Raw genomic sequence first — 16,651 nt, forward strand, 5'->3', positions numbered from 1 at the left:
ACATGCTATACAAAATATACATTCTGATAACTGAGAAAATATAAAAACATATAAGGTAAAGACAGCTGCAAGCAAGGAACCATTGATTTGCACTGCCCTAGAAATGTCCAACTACGATTGCTTTGGCATTGTCAAAAAGAGGAACATCTGTGAAATAACTTTCCTTCCTACAAGCTAAGACACAGATCCCTTGGAGAAGAGAGAGTGATGAAGTATATTTCAAAATAAGTGTTCTTGCTCCAATTACAAAGAAAAGTCCTTACAGAACCTTTCGTTTGGGAGGAAGCACTCACCTACTAAACCAAGGTGGCTTTCCAATTAACATCTGAATGCTACATTTCATAGTCCTGAAATTCTTTCCTCTGCAACTCACATGCTCATGATCATGAATGTAACCTCAATCCCACAAACCATCTAAAGAGCCAGCCATATTGACAAATTCATTTCCTTCTCTAAACCTGTGAATTATTTCACAGGATGACCCTCCCAGCTTTACCTGTGAGCCAAAACACCACAACAGGGATTTGGGCTGGCAAATTACTCTTTCCATCTCTGTATTATTCCAGTTTCTAGAGTGAGCATTCCACCACACTTCATGCAATGGGCGCTCTCTGCATCCTGACATAGTTCACTCTAGAACTGCACACAGATTCAGGATAAAACTCTCCCTTTGCATAACAGATTTTACCTGGGTAGCTCTTTGAGGTTTTTTTCTCCACCAAGAACTCATTTACAAGAACAGCTTTATGTTAGGTAGTAGAGAAATGTTTTCACTGTCCTAGAGGCATGCACTGCTGAACATGCAGAATCAGCAACATGAGATTAGCACTGCAGAGCTGCCCTCCCTTGCTGTATGAATTCTAACCACAGAATGGCATTCTTTTCACTTCGATTACAAAATACTGATTCATACCACATTGCTTTCATTCCAAAGATGTTAGGCAGGTCAGTTTTAGTTACTGCCTAACTTCCATCCTCAAAGCACTTAGTATTTCACAACAGACACCTTAAATAGCACACTTCTCCTGCAGCTCCATCACCTTAAGTCAGACATCTGGGGCTGAAATGCCTGTGCTATCTGGATGACAGGTTGGTTCTTCCCTCTCCTCCCCAATACTGCATATTCAGTATTTTTTACATCAGATACAGGCTGTCACATAAAATACAGCAGCAAGCAGCTGGGAGGGAAGGCAGTGAGCAGCAAGAATACATTCAGTGCTTTGAAGCTAGCACCTGACAGAGATGAAGGACGAAACCTAACCCCTCCCTACTCCCTGAAAAGAAGAACTTAGGCTTCTTGTGGACAACAAGGTGGTTTTGCTTTGGAAGTTTCAGATACTCCTGAAGGCCTCTGCTTGAAATGGGGAAGAAACCTGTAAGACTTTCGGCTCCAATATCTAACAGGACTAAGCAGCATGCATGTTGGCGTTTTCCACTGCTCCCCCTTCCCCAAGGCAATGGGAAACCACAAAGAGAGTTTTCATCTGTATAGCTTTGGTACCAGCCTGGCTGCTCAGAGTAACTGGGACGAGTCCGCTGGGAAATTGAGCATTCATAGGTAAACACACACACACACACACACTATTGTTTCCAGCCAGACCTTTCAGCTTCATGTAACAAGACACATACAGCCATAAGAGAACACCCAGCTCTAAAAGGAAACTTGCCACTACAATTAGTCAAGCCTGACTGAGTCAACTGTATGCAAATTCCTCCAAATGACTCTGGGATCACAAGTTTCCTGGCAGGTCCTTCTGTGTCCAAATCATCTTAGTGTAAAATGATATGATTCAGATAATGTTCATACTGGACCGTGTGGAAAAACATCTGCGCTACAAAGAACTCAGGCTGTGGCTAGTTTGCATATACACACATAGATAAGACAGTTTACACACATTTTTCTGGATGATATGGTAAAGGTTCCCTTGCTTGAAAGCCAGTCGAATCCGACTCTAGGGTTGCAGAGCAGTGTTTCAAAGCTGAAGAGCCAGCACTGTCCGAAGACATTTCCGTGGTCATGTGGCCAGCATGACTAAACACCAAGGCGCACGGAACGCTGTTACCTTCCCACCGAAGTGGTACGTATTTATCTACTTGCAATTTCTTGCTTTCAAACTGCTAGGTTGGCAGGAGTTTCTGGATGATAGCAAATGGCTAATATAATTGCCTGTGATGTCATATTTACAGCTTCTGGGATGTCTTCATGCTGCTGTCCAGAACACTGAATTGTCACATCAGCAACATCTTGCCTCTCCTCTTTAACCTGAGATTAGTCTTCCTTCATCTGCTGCAATTTCCCTGCATACTCACTTTGGTTAGGATTTTGTGCCATGGCTGACATTTCTCTTTGGGACACAACAGCATTTTATGAAGTGTGACAAATTCCATTCTGCTGCTGCTGTGCCACCTGGGAGGATCAAGAGATCCTCTGTGGTTAATCTCAGATGTTCAGCCTATCAATCCTTAGGACCATTTCAGGCATACTTACTTGTCCCTTGATTTCTCAGAGCTGCATGTGCAAAACAGACTATATTCAAAAGCGCTGTGTTTGAGGCAACTGCAACTGTCAACCTGTGATGGCTCATACTCACCACACATGTAGATCTTCATTTCAACAAGTAAAGAACATGCCTGTGCGGATCAGCATTAGTCACAATACAAACTGCAGGCTTGAGCCTCAAAGACAGTGCTGTCACCCTGCAACTGGGACATTTAGAAAATGACTTCCTCAGATTGCCAGTGAGCCCTACAGGTAACCTCCTAAGCCACATGTGGCCCCCCAGGTGCCATACACTTAACCATGCTTAGACCCGAAGGGCTGAGGAGTCCTATGCAACCTCCTTTTCCCATTTACAGTTTCTGTCCGTACTCATGAGACTAACCATGTGCAGAGACCCACAAAGAGTACTGAATAGGATATTGTGATAATGGTAATCACCGTATGAAAAACATGATGGTATGGACTGGCCTTCAATCCTGGGAAGCTGAATTCATTCCAGACTCTTGCAGAGTGGCTGGCAGATGCCAGAATGATTGGATATTGTGTAATTTTTGGCATTTTTTTACATTTCAGCCTGACATTTGTGTATGTGGTGTATACAAAATATTTATATTACGCAAACATATTTACATATTATGCAAATGTATTTACAGCTGACGTCCTTTAGCCAGAGAAAGGGTAAATAAAATTTTTGACTATACAAACTGAGGCAAGTTCCTGTTAGTGGTCAGAAGGACCAGAAGGTTCATGCTTATAATTACTCAGGGACGTTGCAAGGGGGCTCTTTAAAATTGGTTTCTTCAGCAGGAAAGAGAACATGAAGCTTTCATGGGACTGTTCCCATGCAACAAAGGTACCTTGCATTAGCAGTTCCTCTGCTAAGAGTAGTATTTGTTCTGTTTCTGTCCAACATTCAGTTTGCCATGACAGCTGAGCCTGATAGAAGAAAGGACTTCTGCTATTACACTCTTTGCTCAGGGCACTAGTCATGGTGCTGGACCGCTCAGACTCTGTTGCAAGCATGGAGCATCTTTGGCCATGAGGCAAATCCTGAGGTAGTGAAGACATTGTCAACTGCTTCGAACTTGCTGCTAAGGCTTCCTGCTTGGATGCCATTTATGTTGTTTCATGATATTCCTGTATGTTCCGAGTTCTGTTAAAATCAAAGTTATGTTCATGTAGCCTGTGGTGAGGTTGGGGGGAAATAACCCGCTCGTGGTCATTCTCTGTGATGCCCTCATTTTGCAGAACTTGAGGCACGTCGTGGGTCTTGGGCTGAGGTGAGTAATGAGGATGTGCCATTCCAACATCTTTATCGATGCCCCATAAAGGCAGCTGAAAAGGATCTGGAAAGAAATTAAGGGAGGTCTGAAGTTACGACAACAGGAATCATACCACGATTCTCCATGCTTTGCAAGATTTTTGGCAGCAGCGTGCATTCTTGCAAAGAGCCTCTGCTGAAGGTATACCTAGTAAAGCAAACTACTACCACATCCAGCATACATGTGAGAACAGTCACTCTATAGATATTACAACAGAGTTCCCCAAAGCTTTTGAGCCTGTGGGCTACTTTGGAATCCTGACACAGTGTGGTGGGCGCAGCCACAAAATGGCTGCCTCAGCTTACCTTCAAGCACCTAGTGAAGGATCCTTATGTTGTGGTACCAGCTACTGCCAAAGCAACATTTTTTAAAATCTGCAATCATGTCTCCAATGGCCCATCGGAAGTCATGCTGGGCAAAAGCATCACCCAGCCCTGCCCACGTTTGAAGAACTCTTGATGGGCACTATGGCACCACGGGGACCACTACATTACAAAAAGCTCCCTGCAGAAAAAAATATTCTGCTCCAGTTTATAGTAGATTTCCAAGTACAACGAAATAGCATGAAGAGCACTCAGTAAGAAGCAAGTGTTATCCAGCTGTTGCTTTTTCCTGCTGGAAAAGGCATGTCTGCTGAAGGAGAAGGGAAAAGGATTTTCATTAAGTCCTTCTGAACCCTATAGCAGTATTTCAGCAGGTGCGGAGGGAAGGGGAAAGCAGGGAAGTCCAGGTTTGCAAGCACAGCTCTGCACACAATTTGGATATGACTCATTGTCTGAGTCTATACAGCTAAATGAAACTGACAGATTTCTGTGAAGATCAAAGGTAACTTTCTCCCAGCTTCTCTCTTTGGCTTTTATGCCGTGATTGGCAAACGAGATATGGATGCTTAGACCCTGAAATCCAGTTTCCGTGGGGACTCGGAACAAAATAAAATGGGCTGTTCTTAATTAGGAAGTTATCAGACCTGCTCAGTGGGCCTTGTGCTAGACGACCCCTCAGAGACTGGACTGCAGTTATCTGTGACATACCATATCCAGAAAAAAACCGAAGCCATTTCAGCATTAAGACATAAGAGCAGTAGAATAGCACAGCACTTACCAGTGTTACAGGGCTGGGAGCAGGGTTTCCTCTCATGCATTCTGTCATGATTGGTAAGAAAGACTGACATGTCTCTGTCGGCTGAGATACTGTCCATAGCAGGGGTGTCATGCTGCGTGCACATTGAGTAAGGCTCTTTGGACATCTGCACCATTAGGCTGGATAGTGTTTGATCAAGTGGGTCTTCATCAGTGATGTATGCATACGGACAATACTCTCTGGTTCTGGAGTAGATGTTGGCATTGTCATAGCAATCTGAACAGATCACCAATGGCCCTGTGCCTCCTATTGAAAGAACAACAGTGGTTACATTAGGATGCTATGATGCAACACACCCGTCACTACAGAAGCCCCTGCCAGTTGCAGGAGTGCAAATATCAGCATTAATATCAGTGGGCTGGAACTGTGCACTTGGAAAACAACTCTGCAGGCACGAAAGAGGACCAGCAACAACGTCCAGAGGAAAAGTTAAGAAATTAGGTAAGTTGGCATTTGTCTGAGCAGCAATGCGAGAGCAGGCCAGGCAGATAAGGACCCTTCTCCCTTAATACTTAACCTCACAACACAGGGCTTGGCTTTTAAAAATGAAAAAAATACAAAGAACAGAAAGCTAAGAAAACAGCCAAAGCATGGAGGGCAGGGGAAATTCAGTATTTTACGAGTGTCACATGTGTAACAGCTTGCCAACTGTGGTTATATCTTCACGCTCTAAGCTTTCTTGAAACTGAAGACACAGAGATGGAGAAGCTTTAGGGATGTGGCAGAAAAGTCTCATCTCTCTACTTACAGGTACTCGGAAGTTACAGGGAAGGACAGTCTCAGGGCAGAAGGGCAACATATCAAAGTGAAAAATTACCCCTTATGACCTCCAAGTGTTCCATGTCCTAGGTCACCTAGACAGGCAGAACTCTGTGATTTAAAGTGTGGATGAGATGGGTGGCACGGGGAGGAGAGGTTTTACATTTGATAAGGATGAGGGACTCGCTAGGTTCTGAGACAAGCTGGGCTTGTCCAAAAGAAATGTGCCAACCTGAATGGCATGGGAACCAAGCTGCTCTCGTATCTCTTTGCTAGAAGTGAGCTAGCATCACAGCAAGTTTCTCACCCCTAAAGACTATTCTTTTGGACTGAATGTACTACACCATCAAAAAGCTGTTTTGGGGCATCTATGAAGCATTTGCTTCTGTTTTCGTTTTTTCCCCTTGGCTGTTAGTGCTGCTCCTTCCCCCTCAGAGAATATGCAGCAGAGCAACTATTTATATCAAAAAGGTAACAGAGCAGCTCTTAAAGGGACTTCTTGGGGACAGCTGACAGGAGCTGGGGAGCATCTGGTTCAGCACGATTCAGGGATGACAGTCTAAATGTTTCCAATTCTCAAAAGTAGGGATGGATAGAACTTGGTAAAGAAACATACAAAAATCAAATGAGTTATTTAAAGAGAGACCAAATAGCCATGGGGAAAACTACATGAAAAGGTCATCTAGCGAAAGATGTAATGTGTAGGTGTTTATTCGCTAATGCCAAGAGCCTCTGAGCTAAAATTGCTGAGGTAACCAGGTCAACTTTTCCCTGTTTTAACATTCTGCATGGGCGGTTTAACTGCCTGCCAGCTCAGTGCGGCAAGAGTGAATGCATCATTCAGCCCTCCTGCCTTGGTAACTGGTCAAAACCTTTCTCTTTCTTCTACCTTTCCAAGTGAAGCTTCATTTCCCTCACTCTGAATGGTGGAAGGAAGAGGAAATGCTTCGCCTTTGCCTGAACAATCACACTGCCAGAGCAATACATCAAAGAGTGTGGTTGGAAGGTACTTTCTCTTCCTGAACAGATGATTTCATACCCTTGAGTACCTCTGGGGGGAAAAAGTGAGGCACCTTTTCAGGGGACATAAAAATGTTCAAGAAACATCTTGGATTTAACACTAGTACAAAGATAAAAGCAGCACAATTAATGAACGAGACAGGGGAGCTTTCAAAAGGCAAGAAGACTTCCTTTAAAAGTGGGTATCTTGCCCCAAAACAGGAGCATAAACTTTAATAAGACGAATGTACATTGGTAAGGTAAGAATATAAGGAGCATATTGGTAAACCCCCCCCCCCCATATTTCTTTACTGCATCTCAAGCAGGAAACCAGTCTGGGAGGTGACTGGATCATGTGTGCCCCACTGGATTTTATTCTCTAAGGTTCCCTTTGTTGTTCAACATAGTAGTTAGGCAGCTGGGAGAAGCTATCCAGGGATTCAAGGTATCATCAATGTGCTGACGACATCCAGTTTTATTTGTCCTTTCTGGCAGATCTGAGAGTTTCAACAGATTCTATTATGTGTCTGAAATCAGTGACAGACTGGAAAAGGAATAAAACTGATGCTCAGTCCACATAAAACGGAGGTTAACCAAATTAATAAAGAAGTCTGTGCTTTTCCTGCTCTAGATTAGGTCAAACACCCTCTCCTTCAGGCTTAGGTATGCAGTTTGGGAAACTGTCCTGGATCTAGTGATGCCTCTGGATATTCAGACAGTGACTGTCAATGCCAGCTGCAGCAAGATTTTTTTGCTACTGTCATACATGCCTTTGTAACTAGACTACTGCAACTGTGCTCTATATGGGGTTGTTCTTGAAGTCAGTCAGAAATTTAATTTGGTCCCAAACATGGCAGCCTGATTATTAGCTGGTGTTACCTTCATAGGACATATTATGCTTAGAGGGGCATAAGCTCCTAGTTACTTCCAGTCCAAATTCAAGGGGTCCTACAAGACTCAGGACTAGAACACCTTAGAAAAGGCATCTTCTCATCATATGAACATGATAAGGAACATATACACTGGTTCCTAGCTCATCTGACAGCCAACTGCTGTCAGAAACGGTGTTGGTATCGAGAGGGAATGGTGCCTTTCAGTTGCAAAATTCCACCACCAGGTCCCGCATGGCTTACTCCCTTTTAGGAAGCAAGTGAAGACCTTTTGTTTCATTACATCTTTAGTTGTGTTTTGTATCTTACACTGATTTATTATTTTAAATGTGAGTGTGTGTGGCATTTATATAGTAGCCACCTGGAAGATCCAGAAAGGGATGGAAGAGGCTTAGACACATTCATGGAGGATGGTACATTCTGGTTCTGCTGGTAAATATCAACTGAAGGGAGAAACCAGGGGAGTTTAGATACATTCATGAGCTGTTTGTGGGCTTTCTGGGAGCACCTGCTGGTCACTGTGGGATATGGAATGTAGGATGAGATGGGCCTGATCCAGCAAGGATCTGTATCTAGCAGAAGGATCATCAAGGAAAGCAGGCACAAGCAGGGGAGTGCAAAAGGTGGCAGTGTCCAGGAAAACAGCCTCTCTCCCCTTACGAAGACAAGTAATATCAACAGCATGAACTGGGAATTAGACTACCCAATTCATGGAATGAAATTTTTAAAGGTTTTGATATGCAAGGCCTGTCTCCTTGTCTAATGTCTAAAGGTGAACCAAGAGATTGGCTCATTTTCTCTCACAATTTGTAATAACTCTAGTAGAAGGAAAGATGACACGACAAGGTTCTCCCTTCCCTTGAACAGGGGCCATCTGCTAGAACAACAGCAGAAAGAACTATTCTGGACTATTAGATTCAGGTGGGTAGCTGTGTTGGTCTGAAGCAACAGAACAGAAAAATTTGAGTCCAGTGGCACTTTTAAGAGCAACATAGTTTAATTCTGTGTATAAGCTTTCGTTTACGTGCACACTTTCCCAGATACGTTCTGGACTGTATTAGTGGTTAAGAAATGCACAGTGCATGCTACATAGGTAGGTTTTATCTTCTCAAAAGGCCAAAGAAAACCTGACTACGGTTGATCCACGATATTGCTGTCATAGTCCACTACTTATTAAGCAGCATGGTCGGAGAGAATCTCTAGCAATTGTACTTGAGTGCTGCTGGAATTAAGATGAGTTGCCTAGATGGGCTGACTTCAGTCTTGCATGTTAGGGTTTTTTTTTGTTTTTTTAAAAAAACAACCCTATAATCTCCATGATTTAGAAAGCAAAAGTGCATACCTGGAGGGGGGGGGGTTTCCACTCAATCTCACTCAATTCCTCTCTTCATTGCAGCCCCTCTCTTGCATGGTTTTTATCCATGCAAGTCCCATGGTCTTTTTTGGGTGGTCAAAGGGGGACCCTTCCTCCTTTCATTTACAGACAAGATCTTTTAAAAGTAGATATAACTAACCTGTGTTCAGAGATTCTAAACATATTCTTGCTTAACAAGTGTCTTACTGGAACAAAGTAAGGTCCATCTATTTCAGAATTCTTTAGAAGATTCCCAGCAACCAGCAAGCATCGAGTGAATCACCAGAAACTGGCCAATGGAGAGACAGTAGAAAACACTCTGGCTATTGCCCCTCTAGCGAAGGGACCCAAGACTTACCCTCTGTGCCTTTGTGTGCATAACCACTCGCATGAGGCATCAGCTGCTGATTGCTTCCTGCCTCAGAATTACTGTAGCCTTCCTGTGGCTCGGACAGAGTCCCCTGGGAGGATAAGTAACTAGGAATATCAGCAGGCAAATTTACCTCCTCTGGAAGAGAAATAAACAACAACCAAACAATAGCAGTATACCATAAACATCACTATGGCAACAAAGCTATTGAGCAAATAGATGTCCATCAAGATGATGATAACAGGGTATATCGCCAAGGGAAGTAATCTTGCAGAACACAAGAAGAGAGAGTTACCCAGTTAGGATAGAAAAACAATTTTTTGCAGTATTCTCTAATGCTGATCTACTGTCATCCTTTACAGCATCAAAAATGACTACAATTTCTCACTCAATTCAACACCCCTTTTGTTCAGCTATAATAAAATATGCATTCTGCAGAATTGTCAACAGCAGCAATCCCCCCTCCCCCACCCACAGGAAAAAAACACTACAGAACACAGATAAAAGCTGTGAGAGACAAGCAGCCGGACCACATCTTACCTATGCTCATTCACTGATCTGCAGTGCTCCCCAGTCACTCCTTTCCTGCACTTTGCTCACTTGGGGGCTTACATGCTAAATGTTTTTACCTACCCCTGCATTTGTACAGAAGTTTTGGCATTTGCATGGCACATTGTAAAATGGAGAAGAGAATCAGATAACAAGAAACTCAAACCAAGCACCACAAAGAACATCTTGACAACAGACTCCCATATCTGTCCTGCTTTGTGCAGAAGAGGATTCTCTTCCCGCCTACCAAATACACCGATGCAAATTAAACAAAGAACAAATCTAAGTCTGAAGGCTTCCCACCTGTGTTGGTTATGCTGTAGTCTTCACTCTTCCTCCTCATATGGTAGATAACTATAACCCAGACCAGAGAGGTGCCCACAACACAGCAAACCACAACAATAATCACAATGCCAACTGTTGTCCAGCCATCATCTTCAATCCCAGTGCCATTCTGGGTAGAGTCACAGTTTGGTGGGGATATGACATGCAGGTAGATGTGACCACGTTCTGTACCGAGTGTATTGGATATGATACAGGTATATTTCCCAGCATCCTCTAAGCCAGCATCTACAATGATGAGCAGCTGGTTGGCAGCAGCAAAGAAATGCCGCTCCGTTACAGTTAGAGGCCCGTCATCTTTGGTCCAGTTTACGCGAGGGGCCGGACTGCCACCAGCAATGCACTGCAACACGGCTGTTTCTCCTCGGGCCACAGTCCTGTCCTCCAGGGGCCTGACAAACGAAGGTGTTTCTGACAGAAAGAGGGGACAACTTTAAAACTGTTTATCCAACAGGCACACAGTGAAGGAACATGACTACTACACACATGCCAACTGTGGTTTTTGAGGACTGACTTAACAGGACATAGATCACGGACAAAAGTGAGGTGCCTGTCTTTTATCCTGTACACCAGGGTCCCAAACATTTTTTGTGCCCGTGGGAACCTGTGGAATTCTGACATGTGGTGGTGGGCACAACTACCAAACAGCAGGCACAGGAGGTGGACCCCCCCACACACACACAAAGGAAGTACACATACCGGGGAGAAGAGGGGTAGTTTAAAAAATACAACTGAAGGGGGGGGGGAAGAGAAAATAAAACTAACACAGCAGTGGCAACTGCACCTGAAACAATATTATTTTAATTCGCACAATCATATATCTAGCGGCCAATCAGAAGCCCTTCTGGGCAAGAGCCTCACATGGCCACACCCCCTTTCTAAAAACACTTGGTGGGCACCAGGAAAGTGGTCGGTGGGCACCATGGCACCCATGGGAACCACAATGGGCACCCCTACAGTATATTGTATGTAACTGGGTGGGGATGTTCAATTCAATTGAACTGGACAAAGCTGAGATGAAGGAACCAAAGCCAGCAGGTACTGGATAAAGGTAGGAGAAAAACAGCTGTACTCAGGAGAGTTCTTTGATTCCTTCAGGCAATGTTTTTCAGGGGGCATTTTGCCAATTCTACAATTTCATTTTTTACTGGCCCCTCGCATTGCCTACAAAAAGTGCTCTAAAGCCCTCCATTGTTCCCCATGTCATTTTTCTGGTCAAAGCCATTATATAAAGCTCCACGTGCATCACTGCCTGATGGGCGATGCAAACAGCAACTTTGTTCTTTCCGCAATAAGCACAATAGTGACAGCAAATAAAACCAGACATTTTTCAAATTATCCAAGACAAAGTGGGTCAGCGGCAGATAATGTTCTAGAAGTATTTGCCATAGGAATATCATAAATTTTTTTTGGGGGGGAAGTATTAGACTAGCTTCTTCCTAGACTGAAGCTTTAAGTTAAAAAGAAAGAAAGCTTGTGATTTGGTCTTTTTTTTTTAATGACACAGTTCATATTTATTGGCATACTTATTAAGGAACATACCCAGAGTGGAACCCTGGATACTCACCGTGAGGGAGCCTTCTGCTCTGAGGTTAGGAGGGCATCTCGGAATGGCTGATTCCCACCAACTGCTCAGGGAGGCAGGACTGAACTCTTCAGCTTCCTGTCTCCCAGGTGGGAGTTGCCTTGGCTCAGTTTGGTTACTTCACAAGCTTATGATCCCAGGAACAGAAAGGAACAGACCAGAGATAGAACAGCAACCAGAAGAGGTGAGTCAGTGTTAGAAGCATAACGGATGATAGCCAGAGAAGACATATGAGCAGGGTTAAAGAAGGATTAGAGCCAGCAGGCAACTTCCTCTGCAACTTGATCACATGGGATTAGTCAAATTTAGGATCCTGGTTTTGTAGACATTCTTTCTGGGTTGTTTTTTGGGGGGTGGAACAGGACAAGATGCCCTCCTAACCTCAGAGCAGAAGGAACCCTCACAGTATCCAAAGTTCCATTTTCATTCTGAGGAGGAGGGCATCTTGGAATGGGACTTCCAGCAGCAAGTGTCCCAGCAACAGGTGGGAATTGATCTTCCACCATATCCTGCAGCACTCTATGCACAAAGGTGGTGTCGGCTGAGGAGAAGGAATTAAGTTTCTAGTGTCTGATGAAGGCTGAAACTGAAGACTGTGTTGCCACCTTGCATATTTCATCCACTGAGGCTTGATGATAAAAGGCTATGGGAGTGGCTGCACTTCTTACTGAGTGGACCATGATCTCTGCTGGAACCAGAATGTTGCTTGCCTGGTAGGCATGGGAGATGCACTGTCGAATGGTGTAGCTGATGGCTTATCTCAACATCATCTCCTCTTATTTGGGGGAGATGAAAAGAGAGTTCATCTTTTCAATGAATTCTGTACATTTGGGGTAGATTCTGATGGTCCTCTGGAGGTGTGAGAAGAACCACTCTCTCTCCTTGGGGTGGCCAGGATGTGGACAGAAGAAACGGAGGTGAATCTCCTGACTCCTGTAAAAAGTTGAGTTCACCTGGGCAATAAAAGTGGGATCCAGCCTGAGCATCACCTTGTCCTTGTGGAAGACACAAAGGCCTTTTCTGGCTGACAGGTCTTCCATTTTTGACACCTTTCTAGCCAAAATCACTGCTGTGAGAAAGAGGGTTTTTTGTCCACAGGCATTTTAGAGGGAGCTCTTCTTAAGAATTCCAAAGAAGGATTAGTGAGAGCTGAAAGAACTACATACAGTCTCCATGAAGGCAATCTGTGGAAGGGTTGATCTGCACAACCTGTTGGAGACAGCAGAAGATATGAGGATGTCTAGTTAAGGGATGCCCGCTACACAGAGTAGGACTGTGGCGATAGCTGCTACCTGGCAACAAAGGGTGAATGTTTGTAGTTTTTGATAAACACCCTCTGGAGGTGGGCCAACCGATGGCCCAGGCCAGGGTCAAGGGGTTTGATGTGTTTGTACTGGCATCACCTTGAGAAGATTCTTTCCCATGTAGTCTTGTAGATGCATCTTGTGGAGACCCTTCTAGAAACTATGATGGTCTTTCAGATCTCTAAGGAGTAGCCAAGGTTCTGGAGTCCATTCCTTTCAAGACCCACATGGTCAGACGGAGCCAGATACGGCTGCCGAACTGGCCCCTGCTGCAATATGTCTGGGCTCACGAAAATTTCCCAGGAGGCCTGAACTGAGAGTTCCAACAAGGGGCCAATCTGGAGCCACAAAGATCCCCTCCATCTCCTCCGGACATTTCTTCCATAGAGCTTGGGATCACTGGGAGAGGCGGAAGGGCACACAGATAGGCCCTTGGGCCACAGAGAGATTAAAGCATTCACTCATTCTGGCTGAGGGAGATGGGATCTGGAGAAAAATCTTGGTACTTGATGACTGGATGCAAACTGATCCACTTCCAGCATTCCAAACTGAGCTGCAATTAATAGGACGATCTCCAATTTGATGGACCATTTGTTTTCCTCGATGATCTGTCTGCTCAGAAGGTCTGCCTGAATGTTCAGGAGTCTCTGGATGTGTTCCGCTAAGTGCTTTCCTGATGGATCCGAGTTCCAAGGCATTGATGTCCATCATCTTTTCCTTTAACATCCATATGTCTTGGGCTGGACGGCCAGGTAGTGACACTGCCTAACTGGAAAGACTCATGGTCTGAAAAGTTGCAGGATGTGGTCCAAGACATAAGATCAGACCCATCTCAGTTACAGGGGTCAGCACACCAGACCATGTCCTGTCTCAGAGACCATTTTAGGTGTGGGGTTACATTGCTCCTCTGCAGGATCTCTATTTGATAGAGCCGGAGGAACCACTGAAGTACTCTGGCAGGTAATCACACCCATGGAACTGTCCCCATGCAGGAGGTTATGAGGCCCTGGAGGTGTGCCAGGGACATCACCTGGGTAGTCTTGGCTTTGACCAGATCTTTTGGCCAAGCTCAAAATCCTGGAGGCCTTGTCTGCTCGGGAGGGGGAGAATACAGCATATTGTGGTGTGTGCCAATGATCATGCCAAGGTGTTGTAGCCCCTGTGACAGGGTAAGACTGCTCTTTTCTAGATGGATTTCTAGGAGCTGATGGTTCTGAGGTGTCCCTGGTCACTAGCTCCTGAGTGGGAGAACAGATCAGGATGTCGTCAAATAGGGAAGGATTTATGTTCCTTGTTGGTGGATCAGGGCCACTAGAGCTATGAGGACCTTGGATAAGACCCAAGGAGCCGATGTTAGGCCAAAGTGAAGAACTGTGAACTGGAGGCAAACTCTATAGCCCATACCTTTGGCATGTGTCTTCTTGGGGTGGGGATTTATCTATCTATAGATAAAGAGGCAGTCTGGGAAAACTGTGAAACTTTATGGCACAGCCAGACTGAACAGCTTGCAGAACCCAGTGGTCTGGTTGAGGTTGAAGCCACTGGGATAGAATTCCTGAAGCCAGTCACCCACAGGAATGTCTCTGGTGTCATGCTTTCCTTGCTTGGCCAGCTGATCAGGCTTGTTGAACCTGTAGGACTGAAGCCGAGATGATCAATTGGCATGGAGTCCTCTTAAAAGGGGCTTCAGGTGCCTGATCACTGGGCACTCCTCTGATCTGGTCTAATCCGGAATAATGTGTGATGGGAACTAAAGGAATGAGTGGGAAAGGATTTCCTATCATCCCTCCACAGACTCTTGGACATGGTCCTCTTATTATTCCTAGTTTCCAATAGGATCTTGTCAAGATAGCCCCAAACAGCTGTCCACCCTGGAGTAGGTAGATTATTATTGTGGGTACTCAATGGGGATCCACTTACCATGCATGAAGCCATGGAGTGCACCTGGCCATAGAGCAGCCACCATGGAGCAGGATGCAAAGGTCACTGTGTGGAGGGAAGTATCCACTAGGTGACTGCCTTGATAATATGACTGGAGTGCCCATTAGAGAAATCTGCAAGAATACTGCAGATAGCATAAGGAGCCAAGGAATAAACTTCCTGTTGGCCCACATTCCCTTTATTGGCCTTTTGAAAAAACTAGGAAAGGAAAAACAACCTCTCTGAGGAAGGAGCCCTGGAAAAAGTTCCTTGTTCCCCCTGGAGCCGGGATTTACTCTCTGAAGGTTCCTTTCCAGGGTCAGGAATTTCGGGGGGGGGGAGGAGGAGAAGATTGGATTTATACCCCACCCTTCACTACCCAAAGGCGTCTCAGAACGTCTTACAAATTCCTTCTTCTTCCCCTCCCCACAACGGACACCCTTTGAGGTAGGTGGGGCTGAGAGAGCCCTGACAGAAACTGCTCTTTTGCAAGAACAGCTGTGCCAGAACTATGGCTTGCCCAAGGTCATCCAGCAGCTGCAAGTGGAGGAGTGGGGAATCAAACCCGGTTCTCTAGATTAGAGTGCACGCCATTAACCACTACACCGAACTGGTGTAGCTTTGGGTAAGAGGGACTGGTAGTCATCTTCACTGAACAGGTGCGTGGGTTGGTCAGCAAGCATGGGCAGCTCCTCCGAGGAAAACTCTCCAACCTCCCTCTTTGGTTTTGACTGTGATGAGGGGCTGCCCATTCTAAGGGGCTACCCTGGACCCTGGCAGAGTGTGGAAGTGGAGGAAGAGGCTTTGCGGACTGCCTTGGAGGGCCACTGAGAGCGAGGGTCCCAATAAGATGAAGGGTGCCCCTCCCTATGCCTAAACCCTTGCTTGTGGGCAGACAAGGGTAACCTTCAGGTTGGAGTGCTTGGGACCCTGGGATGGTGTGGGAGAAGAGTTCTCCCGTGTGCCTTGCAGCTCCTTGCTCATGGCTCTCTTTAAAAGATTACATAACCTCAGCCGAGCAGTGATTGCACCCACCCACTACCTTGGAACGGAGTGAGGGTGGGAGAAAGATAGCACCTTACCCCCTGAAGATATACTCTGGTGGACAAGGAGTCCCTTTGAGTCAGCAGAGGATCCAATGGAGGAGCCTGGCATGCCATCGTAGGCCTCTGGGGGCCGAACTGGAAGCTGAGAGAGCCAGGGGGTATCCAACCGGAGAGCCAGGTGGGGCCATTGTAACCTCCAGGGGTCGAACTGGCAGCCGAGAGAGCTGCAGGGTGTCCAACAAGGGAGCTAGGTGTGCCATCATAGCTTCCAGGGGCCAAACTGGCAGCTGTGAGAGCCAATTGCACCTGAGGAGCCATTTTATAATGGTGCATTACTTAAGCCACTCTGGGCTAGATGCAGCAGGGGAACTCTCTTCACAAGAGACAGAAGGAGGAGAGGGCCTCCCTCATTTTCAGATGTAAATTGATCTCTTTTATGTCCCTCCAGAGCTTCTGAGGCTCACTGCTGGGCCATTCTCTTCCACGTTCTTCCAAGGAAGGAGGGGAAACAGAGAAAAAATTGCAAAGACAAAAGAAGCAGCAGAACCAAGAAGAGGTGTGATACAAAGTG

The 16,651-nt window shown here is 45.5% G+C and overlaps 1 protein-coding gene across 1 annotated transcript in view; it reads right to left on the reverse strand.

The window, feature by feature from the left end:
- Nucleotides 1–2,073: 2,073 nt before the first annotated feature.
- LRIG2 (leucine-rich repeats and immunoglobulin-like domains 2) overlaps nucleotides 2,074–16,651 on the reverse strand; it is a 30,086-nt gene continuing 15,508 nt past the window's right edge. The window contains exons 10-13 of the mRNA XM_015411423.1: nucleotides 10,187–10,636; nucleotides 9,323–9,472; nucleotides 4,924–5,208; nucleotides 2,074–3,846 (exon numbers count right to left, since the gene is read on the reverse strand). Of these exons, the coding sequence (XP_015266909.1) occupies nucleotides 3,617–3,846; nucleotides 4,924–5,208; nucleotides 9,323–9,472; nucleotides 10,187–10,636 (1,115 nt within the window). The 3' untranslated portion in view covers nucleotides 2,074–3,616. The remainder of the gene's footprint in view (nucleotides 3,847–4,923; nucleotides 5,209–9,322; nucleotides 9,473–10,186; nucleotides 10,637–16,651) is intronic.

This window comes from Gekko japonicus, unplaced genomic scaffold (assembly GCF_001447785.1).
Source record: "Gekko japonicus isolate JY-2015 unplaced genomic scaffold, Gekko_japonicus_V1.1 scaffold437, whole genome shotgun sequence".
Taxonomy (NCBI): Eukaryota; Metazoa; Chordata; class Lepidosauria; order Squamata; family Gekkonidae; genus Gekko; species Gekko japonicus.